We start from the raw sequence: 23408 nt of genomic DNA, 5'->3' as shown, positions 1-23408 counted from the left end.
GGCTTTCTCCTCCTCTGGAATTCTGCTGCTCTCCTTGGTATTGAAACCGCACTCCTTGGTAGGTGAACTTGGTCTCGGCTGGATTTCTTGTTGATCTTCTGGGGGAGGGGCCTGTTGTAGTGATTCTCAAGTGTCTTTGCCCCAGGCAGAATTACACCGCCCTTACCCGGGGCCGGGGTGAGTAATCCGCTCGGGTTTGCTTTCAGGAGCTTTTGTTCCCTGAGCGCTTTCCGTAGAGTTCCGGAGGACGGGAACACAAATGGCGGCCTCCTGGTCTCCGGCCCGGAGGAGCCGAGAGCCCAGGGCCCCACTCCTCAGTGCGCCCTCAGAGAACAGCGCCCAGTTACTCCCGTCTGCCTGACCTCTGGCCGCGCTCCGAGCTCACCGAGCCTGCGACTGGTTCAAGGTAACACCGAGCTGTGAGCTTACTGTCGGCTCTGTTTCTGTAGCCGGCTTTCCCGTTCCAATACCCGCAAGCTCTGCGACACTCAGACACCCCTGATCCTTCTGTGACCCTGCGGGACCTGAGGCCACGCTGACCCCGCGTGGGCTTCGCCCCGGTTTAGCCTCTGGACTGATGTCCCTCAGCGGAACAGACTTTTAAAAGTCCTGATTTTGTGCGCGGTTGCTCCGCCGCTTGCCGGGAGCCGGCCCCTCCCCCCGGGGTCTATCTTCCCGTCGCTTTGGATTCACTTCTCCGCCGGTCCTACCTTTCAGAAAGTGGTTGTTTTTCTGTTTCCAGAATTGCTGTTCTTCTTCTCTTCGGTCTGCCGATGGATTTCCAGGTGTTTGCAATCTTTAGATAAGCTATCTAGCTGATCTCCGGCTAGCTGAAGCAGTCTCAGCTTGCTACTTCTCCGCCATCTTGACTCCTCCTCCTTTTCTGGAACTTTAAATAAAGATTGGATGACATTATTTCTGAGAACCTTTAAACTCCGTGCTCCCTATTAACTGCCCAGTTATCAAAATATCAGAACACATGGACTCAGAAGACAAATGTTAATCAACATCAGGACCATTAATAGGAGATAGATAGAAAAAAAAAAAAAAACAAAAAACAAAACATGAGGGGCTCAATGTTCCAAAGCATCTAAAATCCAGCTCTTCTGCTCTTTGGATCTATACCGAGACATTAGATAATCATGGTATATCCTCAATACAGTAACAGGAGCAGGAAGTTTCACCCATCAACGGCATCTTCAATCTTCACAAAAGCCTCTCAACACACACAGCCAATTAGCAGAGGGCAGAAATGGATCGGGGCAAGAGAATCAAATTGCAACAATGATGAATGCATTTCCGCTCAACTTTTCAGTGAATTTGCTTTTAGGGAAAATGCACATCACATAAATTTTAAGAGACTAAAAAACAAACTAGCCTCATTGTCTGCAAGGTCTAACTAAGTTACTCCCCAAAAGTAAGTAAGGCTCTAAAGGAATCACAAGTCACTGAGAACACCAGGGCACCATTCAGCCTTATTTCTACCATAGAATTATGGTTTTGGAGAAAACAGAAATTAGGGAAAGAACAAAAGGTTTTAACAAGGGAGCACCCTAGTGGGTCTGAATGAGGTACAGTAATGCTCTTTCCTAACTGCTTAATTTTCTCCTGTGAGAGACACGGTCAAGTCCCACGTGCTTCATTAAATATCCCATTCCTAGACATGCGAAGTGTAATTAAATGCATGTGAGAATTTAAAAGAAGCACAGTTAAAACTCTCAAGCACACCCTGAGAGCATCAATAGACGTTTAATGTAGATTATAATCAGACTTTCCAGTCACCTTCCCTCCACTCCCTCAAGTTAGTTCTATTTTAGGGCAATTGTGTGGGGCCATCTAGTGAAGCTCAGGATATGTCTTTCTATTAACAGTTCTGAGGCTTCATGTTCAAGGGAATGGCCGTAGCACTCATCGCACTCCAATCTCAAATCTACAATCTGCATGATTTTAAAATCTAAAATCTAAATCTTAAATTTAGATTTTAAAATCTAAAATCTAAACTCTAAATCTGCGAATGCATGGCTCAGTCAGTTAAGTATCTGTCTTTGACTCCAGCGGTAATCCCAGGGTCCCGGGGTGGAATGAGCCCTGTATATATCTCTATATAGTACATCAGGCTCCCTGCTTAGCGGGGAGCCTGCTTCTTCCTCTCCCTCTGCTGCTCCCCCTGCTTGTGCTCTCTCTCTCTCTCCCTCTCTCTGTCAAATATACAAATAAAATGTTAAAAAAAAATTTTTTTAATTTTTGATGGTCACAACTTTTGGTCACAAGTACGGAATTTGGATTACCGGCATGTTTATACCAAATGAGATTTTAAAAGAAAAACCCAATTTTCTATGTGTAATAGTCTTATTTGTTCATTCAACAAATGCTATTTGACTCTCCAGGGTGTGCCAGCACTCTGGTAGGTACTGGGTGATACAAAGATGAGTAGCACACTGTCTCCCTCTACTGTTAAGAAGTTTGCATTTTAGTGGCAAAAATGAGCACAAAAGTAGATCATTAGAGCAATACTGATGGCCTACTGTTTGACAAGCAGTATGCCAGCTGTTTTACATGTTATCTGTTCTAACCACTGGAAGAATTCTGGATTGGGCATGATTATGGGCAATTTCTGCTCAGAGAGTTTAAGGTACACGTTGGAGGCAGCATCTGTAAACCCGAGTTCCTTCTGAATTGAAAGGCAGATTTCATACCCAGATTTCCTTCTTTTTTGCTATAGAAAGAAAGGAGCTAGAGAGTCTTTTTTATCCTTCCCTAAACCCCATTCACATGCACTCACATCATTTCTCTCTCCAACTAATCTCTTGAAACCACTTCTTAGCTGCTGCCTCACTTCCACCACCCTGACCCAGATCATCATTCACGATCTCTCATTTGGGCGACTGCAGTGGGCCTCTTACCCACTGTCCTTAACCTGAAGTCATTCCCTCGCCACTACATGAGGTGTTTAAAATAGTCTTTTCCAAATGCAAATGTTGCAGCCGGTGCGACAAATCGACCAGGAACCTGAGGGTAAGAGGATGGTGAAAAGATATTAAGAAACAAAGAGATGGGGGCAGGAGGAGCACCAAGGAGGATGTCCAATAGTGCCAATTTTATTCAAGGCTGTGAGGCATTATATAGCTAACAGAAACAATCATAAGAAAGTATCTATTTTTAGCTGTTTACTAAAGAGTTTGCAACATGCACAGAAAATCCTTCAAGCTATCCCATTATCTATTTCCTAAACATCAATAGCAGACCTTCTAGCACCAGACATACTGACTTCAAGGCCACTCAAGACACAGTTTGTGTAAGCACAGCACAGTCTTACAGTGGTGTAGTCTATAGCCCGTGCAAGGACAGCAAGGACCAGCCAAGAATTTCTGACCCCGGCCAAATCGGCTCTATCTGACTAGCAAAGGTGTGGGAAGTCACGTAGGCGAGCGCACAGCACATAGCACACACCCCTTCTCAGTGCTCCTCGACTTTATTGACCTTAGCCTTTTGTTCGGCTATTCAGCCTTTAAAGGAGGCACAAGTCAGGGCCTGGTTTGGTCCTCGTCTCAAGACTTACCATGGCCTCCCACATGCAAATTGAATTATATTACACGTATGTTTAAATGATTTTCTTTTAAAATTAAATCCAAATAGCTTTTCGTGGTCTGTCTTGATGACATGGAATCTGCCTAATTCTCCAGCCCTTTTCTCACAAGTTCTCATCATGTACTCACCATAAGCTTTAGCCATTCTAATCTTTCAGTTCCTTGGTCATGCATGCTTTCTTGGCTGGACACTGACCTTCTACCCCGTAATAGAACATTCTTCCACCTTACCTATCCAAACTCTAATGATTTTGCATTTTACACACCAGACATCAACTTTCCTATGAGCCTTCTCTGATTGCTCCTGTGTGTGGTTGGCTACCCCGACACTGTCATCCCACTCTCCATGAAACTTGGCACACTTTTCAGAAAATTCCCATTTGCTTCTTTTACATTTTTTAAATCTTCACCCCCTTAAAGATAAGATGTCTCTTCTCTGAGAGGGCAGGGACCATCTATGTCTTATTCCAGTTGAATTCTTGAAGACTATCATAAAACACCTGAAACGTAGTAGATAAAACTTAGTGTCAAATAGTGAGAGCAAATATTTTTTTATTTTTTTATTATTTTTAACTTTATTTACTTATTTGTCAGAGAGAGATCACAAGTAGGTGAGAGGCAGGCAGAGAGAGAGAGAGGGGGAAGCAGGATCCCTGCTGAGCAGAGAGCCTAAAGCAGGGCTTGATCCCAGGACCCCGAGATCATGACCTGAGCTGAAGGCAGAGGCTTAACCCACTGAGCCACCCAGGCACCTAGGGAGAGAGAGTCTTAAGCAGACTCTGCACTGAGCATGGAGACTGACATAGGGCACTATCTCATGACGGTCAAATATGGAATGTCTTATCTTTTATGAAGTCGAAACTCGTTGGAGAAAAAAAAAAGACAATAAAAGCACAGCCTTCCTTAACCTTTGTTATTGTTGCTATCTGTCCTCTCTTTAATGGCAATGCAACATTTCATTACAAAACACAATATTTGGTTCTACCTAGCACTTAAAACAAGAGACACTGAAAATCTCAGTGGAAGCAGAAATTAATAGAAAAACCAAACTGTGTACCTGCAGTGGAGTGGAGTGAAATTTAAATTGGAAATTTAATAGGGGAAATTTACAAGAATAACCCCATGAATTAAATTGAGAAGAACCTCAGATGAGTTATTTAGCAAAGACAGTCCTACTTTCCCTAAAATTCTAGACTGTAATACAGAATGCAATTGCTCCAGTATCCAAGTACTTGGTGATGACTTATTCTTCCAGAATCCTCAAACCCTCATTATTTTAGCACATTTTTAGGTAATTGGTATATTTTACCATAAATTGATTTATTATTTATCTTTCTTTTTACGTCCTACATTTTCTAGATTACAACCGAATGTTAAGACTTTTAAGAAGAGGGGTGCAGGGGTGCCTGGGTGGCTCAGTGGGCTAAAGCCTCTCTGCCTTAAGCTCAGGTCATGATCCTGGAGTTCTGGGATCGAGTCCCACATTGGGCTCTATGCTCAGTAGGGAGCCTGCTTCCTCCTCTCTCTGCCTCTCTGCCTACTTGTGATCTCTGTCTGTCAAATAAACAAATAAAATCTTTAAAAAAAAAAAAAAAGAGGGGTGCCTGGGTGGCTCAGTAGGTTAAAGCCTCTGCCTCTGGCCCAGGTCATGATCCCAGGGTCCTGGAATCAAGCTCTCTGCTCACAAGGGAGCTGCTTCTTCTTCCTACTTGTGATCTCTGTCTATCAAATAAATAAATAAAATATTAAAAAAATATATATATATATATATATATATATTGTGCTTTCAAAGGCAACCATGAATTGCCAAAATATTTGAGATTTCATAATACGATTCTGTTCCATTCAATCTGGATGTTAAATAGGCTTCTCCTTAAACATACTCATAATTTAAGCTCTATCCCAAAAAAGTTAAGATAATTTTAAAATTTTCAAATCAAGAGAAATAAAAAGGTCACTTTTCTCAACTACCTAATCATTGTATTTTTGAATATACAGAACTATACACAGGCCATATATCATAAAATGCTAATTATAACAAATTAATAAATTTAAAACAATTTTGGAAAAACACAGATATTTAGAAACATATTATTCTTGGCCTTATTTACGAGACACCCAGCAAAAACTCAACCTAGTGCCCTATCCAATAATCAATTGTATCCATCATTACCATCACCTTTCTCTTGGTAATATAAATGTCAAGACTAAAGATACAAATAAAATTTTAAGTAATATACATAGATTTTTTCTATACGTTACTAAAATTCACTATGTATAGTACAAACTTATTTTCAGTAGTTTTAATAGACTTTAAAGATCAAATTGTATCTACTTCTTGCTACATGAGTTCTCCAATGGCCTTAAGTAAAAAGAAATAACATTCTGTCATAAAGATAGTCACTACTCTATTTAATTTACTTATATGGGCATGGCCTTAGGATTTAAATCCAGAAGCTGTTAGTTCAGGATATTACAAGATACAATTATATATTGAAGATATAAACAAAAGACAGATGTTTTTTATGCTTCATTGATCCAAACAACAAATCTTCTGAATCCCAAATGATATATTTTCCTGAGCTACTGATTGATAAATATGAATTGCAACTGATTGTAAAAAAGTTTATTGTCTAAAAGTCATCAGGAAATAAAACAGTCACTTTCTTAAACTATCCATTCAGTATATTTTCTGAATATACACAATCAATATATTATAAAATACTAATATTCTCCTGTTCCTCACTGTAGACAGAGGCGCATAGCAGGAGAAAAATCAATGAAGCAAGTATCTTAACTTCCTTCTTTGCCATCCACTTTTGCAAGAACATTTGTCTTCCAGGCATTTGGGGAAATTATCCTTTCTGTCTGCCTTTGTCCTCACAAAAAGTGAGAGTGAAGTAAGAACGATAATGATTTATTTGAACAAAACCTAGTTTTCGGGAGCCAAGTAATAGAAATGACTTCTATTGTTTATTTTACTTTATTTTTATGACTTCTGTATTCCATCAGAATCTGAAAATATCTGTGGTTCACTTAACATTAATATCTGTAAAATTATAATTTAAAAAGCAGACAGTTGCTTACAAATTCTTGCACCTTTAATTTTACCAATTTCACTTATCAAGATGCATTTTAGCTTGGAATTAAATAAATACTTAGCAGATACATTTCAGATGGGAAGAAAGCAACATGGACAGCCCTGATTTTGGCTTCCCAAGAGTAAGAGCAGATGATGATAACCCTGATCACCCCATGTTTTACCACAACCACAAATACCACCTTCTTCCCAGCAACACATGAAAGTTTGTGCATGCCCTATCCACTCAGTGTCGCCTTAATTAGACTAAGAAAATGACAAGCTTCAGAACTTCCATTTTTGAGATGAGAAAATTCCATCCCAGAGAGTAAGTGCATTATCCAATTTTACATGATGATTTAATGCTGTAGCTTAGATTAGGAACCAGATCTCCTAACACCCACCTCAGCATTCTAACTTGGATGGAATATACCACAGAAACATTTCCTAGGAAAACATCTGAGAACTTGTGGGAATAAAAACAAAGACACCTCTCCACCCCCGCCCAAAAAAAATGTATAAAAAGATAGAGGCATGGTTACTCGGTTCCTAAATAGATGACCATCTACTCATGGGGTTCATTTATTTAATTATTCTCTTTCCCATCTCCCCTCTCTACTAGATTATTCCCAAAGGCAAACCAGCTTTTCTTCATGAGATCCTCACAATAGTAAAAATTTCCCACGACGCTTTATTTCTCTACCCTCATCTCCTTGCTTTTTCTCCTTTGAAAGAATCTCCTATAGCTGCTGCTTTAATTTACAGTCTTCAGAACCAACGGTGACCCAGCTTCCGTTCCTAACACTGTCTTCATTTGATTCTGTGATCACCAGGGACTTCTTGCTGCTAACTTCCATGATCATTTCGGTGAGCTTATTAGAGATCTCAGTGGCATTCCTCACAATTCAGTACTTCATCCTCTTAAAAGGCCCTGTGTGTGTGTGTGTGTTTCCTTAACACTACACTATTTTTAGGTGCTTTCTGTCGCTTCTTTTGAGCTCTTCTGCTGGGTCGCCATGCCTCACAGTTCTGTTCTAAATGCTTTTCTCTTTTCTCTGTATGTCCTCCCTCTAAGGCAATTTTAGCCTCTGGCTTTCCCTAGACTGTTAAAACTCATCTCAAAAGGGTGTCTATGCTCCCTAGATTTTTATACTATCTTCTTTACACCTCCACTGGCATGCAAACCAGTCATGAACAACTTAAAATAATCTGTACTGAATTCTTGATCTTTTCTCCCAAATCCATTCCTTCCTCAGTCACTTCCTGTGAGTCAATGGCAATACAATCTTCTTAGCTGAACAAGCCAATATTTGGATATTATCTTGGACTATTTTTTTTAACATAAGGTTTTCTTCAATTCCTCTTTTTACTTCCCATTCTAACATCTATTCTGAAGCCAGTCCTACGAACTTTATCCCAAAAAACATAATCCAAACCATCTACTATTTTCCATCCCCATCACCACTTCCATCATCCCTCCCCTGGATTAATGTGATAATCTCTTTCTTAACTGGTCTTTCTGCCTTTACTCTATTCCCTCTAATTAACTTCCATATGCTACCTCGAGTGATCTTTTTAAAATGTATCGCTCACATTCTGTCACTCCCCTGACTTCTTAAAATTCTCAGATAGCTTTCCATCATACCTAGAATGAAATCCAAATACTCTGACTTTACATAGCTTCATCTTTTGGACCACCTTTCTAACCTCATCTACTTTTCCAACTGTGCTCTAGACACACTGGCTTTTTTTTTTTTTTTTTTAATTTCTGTGTGTGTTAACTCACCACACATACCCAAATATAGGACGTCTGCAAGAACAGTGATAACAGTTAACATTTATTAAGTTATATGTATTTCTTTTTTTTTTAATTTTATTTTTTATAAACATATATTTTTATACCCAGGGGTACAGGTCTGTGAATCGCCAGGTTTACACACCTCACAGCACTCACCATAGCACATACCCTCCCCAATGTCCATAACCCCACCCCCCTTCTCCCAACCTCCCTCCCCCCAGCAACCCTCGGTTTGTTTTGTGAGATTAAGAGTCACCTATGGTTTGTCTCCTTCCCAATCCCATCTTGTTTCATTTATTCTTCTCCTACCCCCTTAAGCCCCCATGTTGCATCACCACTTCCTCATATCAGGGAGATCATATGATAGTTGACTTTCTCTGCTTGACTAATTTCGTTAAGCCTGATACGCTCTAGTTCCATCCACATTGTCGTAAATGGCAAGATTTCATTTCTTTTGATGGCTGCATAGTATTCCATTGTGTATATATACCACATCTTCTTAATCCATTCATCCATTGATGGACATCTAGGTTCTTTCCATAGTTTGGCTATTGTGGACATTGCTGCTATAAACATTCGGGTGCACGTGCCCCTTCAGATCACTACGTTTGTATCTTTAGGGTAAATACCCAATAGTGCAATTGCTGGGTCATAGGGCAGTTCTATTTTCAACATTTTCAGGAACCTCCATGCTGTTTTCCAGAGTGGTTGCACCAGCTTGCATTCCCACCGACAGTGCAGGAGGGTTCCCCTTTCTCCGCATCCTCGCCAGCATCTGTCATTTCCTGACTTGTTCATTTTAGCCATTCTGACTGGTGTGAGGTGATATCTCATTGTGGTTTTGATAGTTATATGTATTTCTTAATTTTTCCCAATAACCCTGTGAAATAGGTATTATTATGCTGTTACCCATGAGACAGTGGGAGGTTAAAAACTGTTCTAGATCCCCAGAGAGTAAGTGATAGAATTAGGATCCATATCCAGACAGTCAGGAATGACCACCCTGCCCCCACCACCAACCCGGTCCCCATCCCCACCACCTCTCTGCTCCCCCCAAACCCTGCTCCAGATCTAAGACTCTGCCATCTAACTGATCCACTGCCTGAATTTCCTTCCCTTCAACTTAGGTTCCATGGTTGACTTCTTGGCAATTAGCTCTCAGATTAACTATTACTCTTTCTGAGAGGTCCTCCCTACTCACTCAATCTAAAGCAGTGCCTCCCCCCAGGTCACTATCAAATTATTCTACTTAAATAATCTGCATTAAAATTTTTCCTACCTGATATATTGCCTTGTTTGCTTATTTCTTTCTTTTATACCCTTTCTTCCAAATGGAAGCTCCACCAGAAAAAAAGGTGTCATGTTTTGCTTACCATACTAATTCTAGTACACAGAACAGTGCTTGATACTCATTAAATCTTAGCTTGATGAATTAATGAATAGTGAAGTGAATAAATGAGTCAATGAATAAATGACTCATTTAAGACATTATTATTTAAAACTGTTGATATTTTGAGCCATTATAATTTTTTCAGTTTAAGTTATTAATGCTATAAATTTTGGTTTACTCAAAGAATTTCACTGAGGGGTAGAAAGTTATGGGGCCAAGGTCAAATCCAGGGTGGTGCCAGGAAGACAAAGGCTGGCATTGCACATTGTGAGTCACTGGGCAGATGGGAGATAGCTAATGAGTGACAGACAGAGAAGAAAATGAAAGTGGAATCACACAGAAGAATCCAAGAATGCAAAACACAAAGTTTATAAATATTCACAGGAATCTCTCTGGTCAGAGACTACATGTAAAATATCTTTATTTGGAACCAGAGCTCACGCAGTTTCACATGCATCATTTTAAAATATTTTTAGAGACTGAGATTGAGCGAGTATGAGCCGTTGGGGGAAGGGGTAGGGGGTGAGAAAGAATCTCAAGCAGGCTCCATGTCCAGTGCAAAACCTGATGCAGGGCTCCATCTGACAACCCTAAGATCTTGATCTGAGCTTAAATCAAGAGCTGGATGCTCAACTAATTCAGCCATCCAGGTGCCCTACATGCATATTTTTTAAATGGTTTACATTTAATGGGTTACATTAAAAATTCATTCACAGAAAAAAAACAAAAACAAAAACATTCACTGAAATCTCAGAGTTAAAGTTTGCAAAATTATATTGATTTACCAAATTATAGAGATAAGTTTCCTTCACACACTCAGGACAACTACCAACAAGACACATAGGCAAAAGCAAATCAGTGAGATCTAATAAGAAATACATTTGCTAAATATGTTCTTCCTCGACACTCACGTTCATTTTCTCTTTTAATATTTTATTTATTTACTTCAGAGAGCAGGAGCAGGGGAGAGGGGAGGCAAAGGCAGAGGGAGAAGGAGAAGCAGACTCCCTGTGGAGAAGGGAACGTGAAGCAGAGCTTTATACCAGGACCCCGGGGATATGACCTGAGCTGAAGGCAGATGTTTAACTGACTGAGCCACCTTGGTGCTTCCTCACATCCATTTTTTATAGAAAATTAAACATGAGAAATTCGTTGAATTTGCTTGTTTCTTTCTAGGTTTGACAATTTAAGTATGTTTTGCAGAATAAATGCAAATGTGGTTAAAATGAGATTAAATTTCAGGTTAGCTAAGTAGGCTGTTTTAATGGGAAAGGTGCTTATATATTTTAGTACTAGGCTGTTTTAATGGGAAAGGTGCTTATATATTTTAGTACTCAGGGCTGAATTTCTATAATTTTCATTTAATATTAAGAGATAACTCTGTGCACTCAATGCTCCATCCTTCTTCTCTCAATATAGTTTTGGTCTGAAATCACTTCTTCACTTAACTTTGTCAGTTGATTCAAAAATAAAAAAGAAGAAAAAAAGAAGAAATGGAAAGGATAAGCAATAGTACTTTGAGAAGGTACAACACATGGGTCTATTTTATCTCCCTGTTCCCCTTGTATTCCTAGCACAATATTGGTACATATGTACTCAGTAAATGGTTGCTAAGTGAATAAATGAATTATTTTACATTTAAATATTAAGAATTGGTTTTACAAAAAAAGGCAGGGGGCACGCCTGGGTGGCTCATTGGGTTAAGCCTCTGCCTTCAGCTCAGGTCATGATCTCAGGGTCCTGGGATCGAGCCCGTCATTAGGCTCTCTGCTCAGCAGGGAGCCTCCTCCCCCCGCCCTGCCTGCCTCTCTGCCTACTTGTGATTTTTCTCTGTCAAAAATAAATAAATAAATAAATAAATAAATAAATAAAATAAATAGAATTGGTTTTACCCTCTAGTGTATTTCAGAGAAAATGTCCATTGCTACAAGGAGAAAGCAAAGTCATTTTTAGTTTAGATGTCACAAGCTTTTAAGTCCTGTTGTAAATTCTGTCTTAATTCCTGGTCTAAGTGATCTAAGCTCAGCAGTATCCCTCTGCCATATGGATACAATGCTGGGTTCTATCCAAACACCACAGAAGCCAAGACACCTCAAGCGACTGATATGCTGTCAGTTTTTGGAAATGTTGATTATATGAGATTCATGGCACAATTCCTAGTCCCAAATATAGTTCTTGTACAGGCTTTAACCAATCCATCCAACTCAATTCATATTAACGTTATGTTACATAAACTGAGTCCAGAACCTCACTCACACCCATAAAATGAATCAACACTTGAAATATGCACTTATTGGAGGCAAATATGGGCTTTGCATGTTCTTGCTGTATCCATACTGTGCTTCGGCCTTGGGGCAATGGACACTATCTATATTAGAGGAGCTGGCTTGGCTCATAAAGAAAGTTAAAAATCTCATTTTGAGTTTGAATTGTAGAGTCTGGCCATTGAAAGCATTAAAGTAAAACTCCATAACTACAAAATCTCCATTCACTTTCAGTACCAGTAAACAACCTGAGGTCACTATTTTTTCCTTTGTTTCCATTTAGTCATTTCCTCTGGATATAAAGTGTTATGGAAATGAATATTCCATTATGTTTATGTTTCATACTGAGACCTTATATTGATCTACATCCAGATTTAGTTTTAACTGACTTCTGAGATGCCAGGTGTCTTTTTTTCAAAAGTTCACTCATCGTTAAAAGATATGTTCACTTTTTCCTTTTGTGGTCATTGCTGAAATTGGCCAGTGGCCAAAATGAAATTCAGTCCCTCTGTGACTTCTGACTTGAGCAAGAACTGTAAAAAGGCACTTTCATGCACTTTCTCACATTTACAGGAAGAATATGTCTTCCTTTCTTTCCAAAATCTCAGACAGAAGTACAACGTTCAATGTATGCCCATACAAAAAGATGATAAAGTACAGGTTGGGTGAGGACACTACAAAGGTCAGCAAATTTGCAAAGTAGCCCAGCTTTACAGGACAAAAGATGTCGACATCAACACTCAATGAGTACAGTGGGAGAAAGCAAATGGCCCAGCTCCCCGTGTGGACATCTACCCTAGCAAAATGGTTATCACCAAATTAAAATTGGATAAAAACCACAAAAATTCCTTGAATAAAAAGCCAAATTGCACCAAGTACAAAAGGGCAAATATAAGGAAGAAACAACTGAGAAGATGCAAGAACAATGTTATATACAACTTTCAATAAAACTATTAAAAAATAAAGATAAGGTATTTTTCAAGAAATTTTAGGCTAATTTTTCTTCCTATGCAAAGTGGGGCATATTTTTCTTATGTCATAGTCACAATTTTGGAAGTTTTAAAATGTACAGCATTTCTACTTGAATCATATGCATAATATCTCAGGATAACTCCTACACGTGTACCAACAAATGTAATCATGTATTAGCTTTTCTTAACATCTCTATGAAATAACTGGTAAACGTAATTCATAGTAAGGATTCTAATTTTTTTAAGGTTGAAACAATTAGAAGGAAAGAGATTGTCATGTCAACTGTAAGACAGAGGTGGAAGTTTAAAGAAGATAATTTCAAACTAGTCCTTACAGGACTGAAGCCTAATTAAAATTCAGAATACTAACACCTTTCATTTTTGGAGACTATTTCAATCTTTAATTTCCACCTACTTCCTAGACCTGCAAGGAAGCATGGCAATTAAAAACCTTTCCATAAGCAATACACAAATGCAATCTTTGCTTTTTTTAATTAAGTTTTTATAACTATTTTGGCTTTTAAAATAATAATTTAGGGACACCTGGGTGGTTCAGGGGGTTAAGCATCTGCCTTTGGCTTGGGTCATGATCCCAAGGTTCTGGGATCGAGCCCCCCATCAGGCTCCTTGCTCAGTTGGGAGCCTGCTTCTCCCTCTGTCTGTGCTCCCCCTACTGGTACACTCTCTTGTTCTCTCACTCTCTCTCTGACAAATAATCTTTAAAAAAATAAAATTATAATTTAAATATTATATGCACAAAACTAGAAAATCATATACTTGGAATAAAAAGGACTTAGAATAAAAAGGAAGTTTCCTTTCCTGAGGCAATCATGTTTAAGTTTAATTTTAGAGCTTCAGATGTTTAAATCTGTATCTCTAATAATATACTTATTTTTCTACTTTTTTCAGGGGGCTAATCAGTTTTGGAAATTGTTTACTGACTTTCTGCTAAAACAAAATGCAGACCTAAGTCACTTAGCCAAAGGCACTTCTTTGTCTTCTCATAATACAGTTTTATGACTATTCACAGTTCAACCCTTACCAATGTTAAAACTTCACACCTCAGATTTAAGTCTTTATTATTTTTTCATCAACTATAGGAAAGCTCTCTTCATGCCCTATTTTTAAGTATGATGTCAGCTAACCTCCATCTTTCTTTCATCTCCTCTCTTAATTTTTAATTCTTTCATACTGTGGACTTTACCTAGTCTTCCGTGTTATCATGGTTTAAAACATTGTGTTGTTTCTGTAATCACAGAGTAGATGAAATATCTCAAATATTCTACAACTAGTTTATGGGCTGATTCTACAAGTCAGACATGATGGTTTTCATGTGAGGAGCTAAGCGGGGACTCTGCTGTAGGATTCTGCTGTATTTCTTTCCTCTGAGTCCAACTTCCTATCATCTGTGCCATTCGAAAGGCAAAATTTCTAGAATTAAGTTCAAATAAATTTTCCTTTAATGCTTGTACTTCAATAATTGACTTCACCATACCCAGTGTTTCTTAGAGGATCTCATACAGTATTTCCATAGATCAATTCCTCTTATTCCTGAGACCTCCCTCTGGCCCATGTCTATCCATTCTGGACTAATCACTCTCAAGGTCTACAGCACAGCTGTCATTCTGGGACAAAAATGTTTTCCTGATTTCATGTCTTCTCCTGTCTTGGTTTACTCTTTATTTTGCTCAACATATGCTCAGGTAACTTCTTAAGAAAAATTAAATTGTAGGTAAACTTTGGGAAGTTTGTGTGAGAGACAATATCCCTAGTATAGCTTCCTCTGATTTTTCTCCGTAATATGAAATCACTGATTATTGTCTTCCAGAATCCAGTATTGGTAAGCCCAATGCCAGTCTAATTCTTACCTGTTTGCGTGTGATCATCTCACTTTCTTTCTCTGAAAAGTTCTGTTTTCTTTATTATTCATCTAAAACTTCACTGTAATTTTCTAAGACTAAATCTTTTTTCATTCATTATGTCATGCCCTTTTAGTCTGAACACAGTTTTCCCTCATGATAAGATAGTAGAGCATTCTTAACAAAAATTTTCAGAATCCGAAACGGCGCAAATTAAAGCAGAAGCATTACTTTGTCTGGAAAATTTCTTGAGCATTTCCAGACCCAGAAGATAACCTCTTTCAGGCTTTCCTGATACCTTAGGACACATCTTGAAGACGGATGCACAAAATAACTCCACATAAAGCACGGGTGCTCATAGTCACAGTTCAAAGCTACAGCAGCTCAGTGCTGAGATTCTGAGTATGGTTTCCAGGAAAGGAGCTTGGTGGGGCAACTCTCACCACTCAGGGTAACACAGACTTCTGAAAGGCACATGATACCTGTATTTAGGTTTTGTAACTGGGAAATACCCTATAGAATTTCTTTGTAACTGGGAAATACCCTATAGAATTTCTTTGAAAATTTACTCTTTTCCCTTCCTTTCATCGTAGAAACTCACTCTTCAGATGAATGAGCTTCTAAGTTGATCCTACATGCATCTATATTTTCCCTATGTTTATGTCTTTTTGTTTTAGTTTTTGGGATAGCTCCTATTTTTAAAAATGTAATCATATTTCTAACTTCTTGTAGCTCTTTTGTGTTTTCCTTTTACAGTGAATGGTCTATAATATACAAAACTCTCTACAGATCTTAGTATCTTTATTTCTCTTCTGCTCTGTATTCTCTCTCTTCTTACAGGATCTGTTTTCTCTGCACTTTCACTTTAGTCATTCTCATTGTAAGCTTTTTGAAAACACATGCTAATCTTTGGCTACTCCTTCACTCTCAAAGATCTGAACAATGTATCTGCTTGGAAACTGTGTATTTAGGTAGGGTTTGCCGCTTTATTCCATAGTGAGAAATGCAAGAGACCTCCAGTGTCAATGTTGGAGCCTTTGTTCTGGAGCTCTGATGCCTACATTAATTGCCCTAATCCTTTTCAAGTATTTAACACAGATTTGTAGATTTTTTTTTTTTAAAGCTGCCTCCTGGGGTCCTGGATCTAGAGATGAAGACAAGATTGACAGCTTTTCAGGCATGCTTTCAATGCCCTGTATCTCACCCAATACCCTTACAGTAACTATGTTTCTGTAGGCTGTTGCAGCTTCCTCCTCAGCAACTGCCTTTCCTGCTTAGACACACTGATGCATCTTATCTTATCCTACATCTTTAATTACCACTCTACCACCTTCTGCCTTCTAGAAATTATTTAAACTTTCTTCTCTACTGAAGATTCTGATACCACTCTCTTTGCTTTAGGCTTTTCCACCCATGTTTTACTCCTTTACTATCATTTTAATTAGATCTTAGGAAAAAAGAAGATAAACACATGTTATTAGTCCATCATATTAAGCCAGGGTTACTTTTCATATTTTACTTCATTTTGTTATTTGTATTTTAACAAAAGAATTTATTATCCATGCCTAAAGGGGAAAAACACATTCTGTGGTATTTTTCAGGGGATAGAATATCTTCCTATTTATTTTATTTTTTTTTGAAATTTTCTTGCACTTATCATCTATGAACTTAGAAATATTTATGTAGGACATCATTAAGGATCATATTACTTTCACTTATTGCAAACAATATACTCCATGAGATTCATTCAGAATGTATTTGCTTTTGCCTAGTTCAAACTGGTACTACTTACCCACATGAACAAACATACTGTTCATATGTTTATACCAAGTTGAGTTGATATATTCTAAACAGGTTTAGGCCAATGTTTTGCTATTCAATACAGATAATGCAATAAAGTCTCTTTAATTATTTGCTTAGTTTATTAGGTATAAGGAACTTATAAAGTAATTCATTTATATAATGTATATAAAAAAGCCATCTTATCCAATTTCTTTCACAAAAGGAGAAAAAAATGTATTCCATTCAGGTTTCATGAAGTGCTAGAGATTACTAAATTTGTAGTTATCACAGAAATAATAGTAGAAAATATAACATTATCATCCATCATCTTCCTAACTGAACAGTTTAGTATTTTACAAGTTACATATTATTCTTTTGAGAAACTCATATAGAGAAAAAGGAGTCAAAAAAAGCTTCAAACTATAATTAGTAATGTCCTTGATCTGCTTTGGTGATCTGTTCTTTATCTTCCAAACACATGGGAATAGGAACTAATTGGAAATTTATAAATTCTAAGGATAGGCAGAAAATGGAAGAAACATTGAACAAACAGAACCAAAAAATATTAAGCAAAAAAAAAAAAAAAAAAAAAAAAAAAAAAAAAAAAACCAAGGGAGAAAATGGGGCATAAATGGATAGAGAAGGTATTCCTTTTTTATAGAGTAAAGATCAACATTTATAGGCACTCATATTGCCTTTCACAGTGTATAAGTCACTTTTAAATTTTGCTATTTAAAATCTTAGAAAATGCCTGGGTTTCTGTTTGGCTTAGGTTTGGGCATTTATAAAGTCTGAGGTTTTCCTAAGATCCTACAGCTATGGTGATAAGAATATTACAATTTTTTAAGAACGTCATCAATTTTTTGACAGGTACTGAATTGACTGATACTCTACATCTTTTTCTGCATGTATTTACAAGGTCTTGAGGACTTACGTTTTTTGGAATTTTTTTGTTTGCACCTTCAATGGGTGCTGTACCGGGCCCTGCTACCTGTACAAGGCTTTTGCCCTTCAAAATTCTACCTCTTTCAGGTAGATCATGGTTGAATTTTTATATATATAAAGATATCTTTATAGAAAGATATCTTTCACAGGAACTGCTCATTCACCAATACTTAAAATCACCTTATAGAGTTCTTTCTAGCTTGTATACATTGTCCAAAGTCTCAAGCCATAAGGGAGAGAGAAAGGTAGGTGAGAAGTGATCAGGTAAACAGGCCCATGGTCAATTTGTGTAATTTTTCTGACCTCTTTACTTAAATGAAGCAGCTGTAAACTCAATATAATGATAATGATTTCCCTCACTATTTCTTTCCAGACTGTACAAACCATTTCCCATTTTAAAACTCCTCTACTCTTTGGATTTAGAGCATTGAAAAAGCAGCTACTCGTGGTTCAAGTTACAGTTAAAGGCACAGCACCCAATATGATTGATCATTCATTCAGAATATGTGATATTAATCTCACGGATTTGCTTTATTTCAGGATCCCTTTCTTTGCTCTTGAGTATGGTAGGAGTTTGACTTTGGTATAAATATGTGTGTTGCAGTCATTGGTCATGTTCACCCAACATGTTTATGTTTCTCTGATTCCAGCATGTGGCAAATTGATGAAAATCACAGGCCCAATTACAGTCAAGACATCTGGAACCCGATTTGGCGCTTGGATGACAGACCCTTTAGCATCTGAAAAAAATAATAGAGTATGTTGCTTCCACAAACACCTTTGCTTACAATCATACTTTATTTGCACTTTATGTCTATCGAATGATTTATTTTCTTTAGGAATATTAGTTTCAACTTGAAAAGTGTTAACGTTATTTGCCAAGTATTCTCAGTTTGATAATATGAACATATCTACAGCAACCTTATTTCAGTAAAATATTCCATCTTCTAATTCAACAGTAAAGCTAGTCCAATTTTTATTCGTTTTAGTCTTGTTTTATGCTAATAAAGTACACAAAAAGTACACAAAGAAGTCTCTACACACTTCTAAAACCTGCTCCTTAGTGTGAGGAAAAAAAAAAAAAAAACACTAAGTAAGTGAAAAACTCAAGAGCAACTGATTCACTAACAAGCTGAACTATCCCTGGAATCTAGAGGTAATTTTAAAGTAAATAGTACTGAAACTTTTAGAGTATATTTTCCTAAGTTGGCAATGTCTGCATTATGTAAATCAATATACTGGAAACTTACCATAGCGCTATTTATGATCTATCACAAAATTCAGCTCACATTAAGATTCTCAAGGGTTACATGCAAATGAGATTAGTAGCTAAATTAATAAAATGGTTACACTAAAAAGCAGCTGTACCTATAAGGTGATCCAATTAACAAGCATTACCGTAAGTTTCTATGGTATCCATAAAGGAGAAATAAATGAGTAAAATTAGACCTTTTGCTCTTTTTTCAGAGCAAAAGAATATAGTTGCTGAAGGTAGTATTTTTTTGTCATTATCACTGATTACACTGCTCCTTCAGCTGAACAAAGTAACATTGATACATGTTTAGTTCACTTGATGATATGCACTGAATGGTCAGAGAAACAACTAAATAATAAAAAGAACAGAAAGCAAATCAACTTCAAGGCAGTGAATTCAGTTGTTTGCTTTCCACATAGAAAATGCCACAATTTTCGCCTGCAGTGCTATCACATTGCAGGAGGTCAGCAGTAAGATAATAGGTGGCTTCAGATCCTGAGAATGGAGGTATTAAAATGTGCTGACTCTCACTGTCTTCATTTTGGATATCTCAGATAAGTACAGAATTTAGTCACTCCTCTATTTTTTTTTTCCCTTTCCCTCAGGTCTGGTACATGGACAGTTATACCAACAATAAAATTGTTCGGGAGTACAAATCAATGGCAGACTTCGTCAGCGGGGCTGAATCACGGACATACAACCTCCCATTCAAATGGGCAGGAACCAACCATGTTGTCTATAACGGCTCACTCTATTTTAACAAGTATCAGAGTAACATCATCATCAAATACAGCTTTGATATGGGGCGAGTGCTTGCCCAACGAAGCCTCGAGTATGCTGGATTTCACAATGTTTACCCCTACACATGGGGTGGCTTCTCGGACATTGACCTAATGGCTGATGAGATCGGGCTGTGGGCTGTGTATGCAACGAACCAAAATGCCGGCAATATAGTCATCAGCCAACTTAACCAAGACACCTTGGAGGTGATGAAGAGCTGGAGCACTGGCTACCCCAAGAGAAGTGCAGGGGAATCTTTCATGATTTGTGGGACACTATATGTCACCAATTCCCACTTAACAGGAGCCAAGGTGTATTACTCATATTCCACCAAAACCTCCACATATGAGTACACAGACATTCCCTTTCATAACCAATACTTTCACATATCCATGCTTGACTACAACGCAAGAGATAGAGCTCTTTATGCCTGGAACAACGGTCACCAGGTCCTATTCAATGTCACCCTTTTCCACATCATTAAGACTGAGGATGACACATAAGCAAATGTAATTTGTTTTCATTGATTGAAATTGTGTCATTTGTGATAAACTCTATAGAACCCCCTTCTGTTTTCCCTTTATTGTAAGTTCTCATCATTTCTCCAAAGCATTTTTTTTTTATTATAAAGTTGGTTTGTCAAAAATCAGCCGAGCCTGTCTAAATTGACCTGTTGGAAACATATCTTAACTCCTAAATTTACGGGGCCTATCATGTCCTTGTCGTGAAAAGCACTAAAAAGAGCGGCTAAAGTTATAGTTTTGCAAAAGGTTAATGATCTGCCTTATATTAGAGTCAGAGACTAATGATGGCTTAAATGCATAAATGTCTTTTTTTTTTAATTCTGTCATTTTTTTTACTGTCTTTTGCTCTACATCAGGAAATATTTTGGTAGGAATTAGGGGGGAAAAAGCACTTTCCTCCCATTTATTTCTAAAAAAGATTTAAGGATTTTATTTATAAGGAAAATATATTACTCATTTTGCTGTTATAGAATTCTCTGATGCGGTGCTGTACAGTCATTTTTAAATCTCTTGCTAACATTTTATTGGCAATATGTATTTCTACCATTGTAACCACCATTGTGCAATTGTATCTCTTCACTTCTGTGAAAGTAAGTAATATTTTTTATAAAATACACTGAAGTTTAATCTCAGTAATTATTATGGGCCAATTTTCAAGTGTGGTCAGGATGAAATATCTTCTCGGCTTACCCCTTTATTTAAATTTATAATCAGGAAGAAAAATCAAACTAAATCCCTTACATAGAATATTTCTTTTACCCCAAGTTTATTGGATCACTAACACTGAATGCTAAAACTAACTACAGATAAGTTACTCCATTCACTTCACTGAAAGCAACCCACATTGTTGCTTGCAAAGATGCAACTGAGTCAGAAAATTTTGGATTTGAGTTGACTTTACTCATTTATTATACAACCAACCCAATTTTGTTCTTCCTAAATAAGTATATTAGGGTTTTAACTTAAACTTTACACACAACTTGCAATAATGTAATTACTTGTGTCAGGACTCTGAAACTACATGAAGCACATAGAAACTCTTAAAAAGAAAATTTCTGTGAGGTCATCTAGATTTACATTATGAGTCCTGGAGAGTTACTGGCAATGTGAGTGCAAAAGAAAATGATGGGTAGACTTGGGAGCTGTCTGCGCGGTTTAAATGTGCAAAATACCAATTCAGAAAACAAGATGGGAGGGCAACCCCTTGTTACCCTGATTCATAATGTGTGCAGAATGTAACCAAAAAAGAAAGTTTTAATAATATTATATGTTAATAATCTCAAAAACATACAATCGATATTTATCAAACATGTCATTGAGTTTGGATGTCCTTTCCATATGTTAAAAATACTTACCTAAGGCAGTTTTACAGAAACTAGAGTGTGGGTTGGTTTTACAATTGAAAAAGTATATTCTATAACAAATAATGTATAACTTAAATTGTGGTAAATGTTTAGTTTCACACATACATAATAATAATTTCCTTTGTAAAGTAAGGATATAATAATTCAGATAGAGCATTGTGTAAAGAAATGCTAACACTTAAGTAATTCATTTCAAATGTCACAAGTAAAACATAATTCTCAAGTATCTCACTGTCAAAGTCACGGAATTAAATAGCTCAATCTTGAGATTGTTCAAGTTTAACAACGGTTTCTTTACTTTTTGCCTACAAAAAGTTAGCATGACTTAGTGACCACTCTGGGTCCTTTTGCAATGTTGTCTTCTCTTTTAAAATGTTTATATAAGTTCTCCTCTGCTTTTGAGAGTTAGAAAATTTAGGGGATTCACTTGTCATTGTACACACACCACAAAAATAATCAGCCAATACTTTGTATATCAAGAGTTTGTATGAAGAAAGAAAGTCAATTTAAAAAATGAATGAATTTTTAAGTAGATGGCCTCTGATGGATATCTGGGTCTTCATTACTTGTTTTTTAAAAAAATGATGTAATATAGTATCACATACATTCAAAACCTGGATGATCACAGCTTTTTTGTGAGATGTGCAGCTTGTAAAGCACTTTATTGTTTTCTATGTAAGGTATCATCACCACATCCAATTTCTAGTGTGTGTGCTGCTAGGGCACGCACAGATTTTATTATTGTCATAGAAGTGGGGGTAACATGAATTTAAAAATGTGATTTGCATTAAACATTTACCGTTTAAAAACATTCTTCTTAATAAATTATTATCAGTTTTGTGCCTGAAATAAGAACTTATTCTAATTACTGTTTTATTTTTAACTCTCAAATAAATTTTATGAGGGAAATAATTTAGTACTTTAAAATCATTTACATAATCCTATCAGTAAAGAAATCCAAGCTTAATCCTAAATGAACTGTGCAACTGGTATTTTCTGAATTAACCAGATCATCAACAAACTTCTATGTCTTTCAAATAATAACATGACATGGTCTGATTGTGTTTGTGTGACCTTTTTATTTGTGGCCCTTGAATCACAATACTTACTATCTACACATATATCTACTAGTTCATAAAATTACAGTGTTTCAGTGCATTACTAGTATGTAGGATAAAAGAGAAAATAATGATATGCCTAAATATAACATTACAAGTAATTAGATAAAATTTACCATAAATTCAGAATCTCTGGTTTTTATCACTGTACTCAGAGTCATTTCATCTTTATAATCCATATTACTCCTTCTAATGAAATCTTTTCTTCAAAAACAATTTAATCCTAATAAGAAAATGGTCTTTCAAATCATTACCAAACTTACAAGTATAAATTTTTCATCCAGAAGAATTTTTTTTTAAGATTTTTATTTATTTATTTGACAGAGATCACAAGCAGGCAGATAGACAGAGAAAGAGGAGGAAGCAGGCTCCCTGCTGACAGAGAGCCCAATGAGGGGCTCGATCCCAGGACCCTGGGAGCATGACCTGAGCCAAAGGCAGAGGCTTTAACCCACTGAGCCACCCAGGTGCCCCCAGAAGAATTATTTTTTAAATATAACTATACAAAACTGTTCTTCTGTTCTCCTAAAAGTAAAAGTTATTTTCCTACTAAGGTAAGTTTTACATATAATAGTCCTTTACCTTTATTCTCCTTAAAGAGTATATTTCCAAAAAGAAAAAAGAAAAAAAGAAAACCCTACTGGTCTCCTTAGCACTCAAGATTACCAAATCATTTCTCTAAATGCTAAGTC

At 37.0% G+C, this 23408-nt stretch overlaps 1 protein-coding gene across 4 annotated transcripts in view; it reads left to right on the top strand.

The window, feature by feature from the left end:
• OLFM3 (olfactomedin 3) overlaps positions 1–22845 on the top strand; it is a 203140-nt gene extending 180295 nt beyond the window's left edge. For all 4 annotated transcript variants that reach the window (XM_082686513.1, XM_082686514.1, XM_082686512.1 and 1 more), the window contains 2 exons: positions 18326–18432; positions 19536–22845. In XM_082686513.1, coding sequence (XP_082542639.1) covers positions 18326–18432; positions 19536–20213 — 785 coding nt within the window. In that variant the 3' untranslated portion in view covers positions 20214–22845. The remainder of the gene's footprint in view (positions 1–18325; positions 18433–19535) is intronic.
• Positions 22846–23408: the final 563 nt, after the last annotated feature.

Source organism: Mustela nivalis (assembly GCF_964662115.1).
Source record: "Mustela nivalis genome assembly, chromosome: 10".
Classification (NCBI taxonomy): domain Eukaryota; kingdom Metazoa; phylum Chordata; class Mammalia; order Carnivora; family Mustelidae; genus Mustela; species Mustela nivalis.
This window is presented reverse-complemented; position numbering and strand designations above follow the sequence as displayed.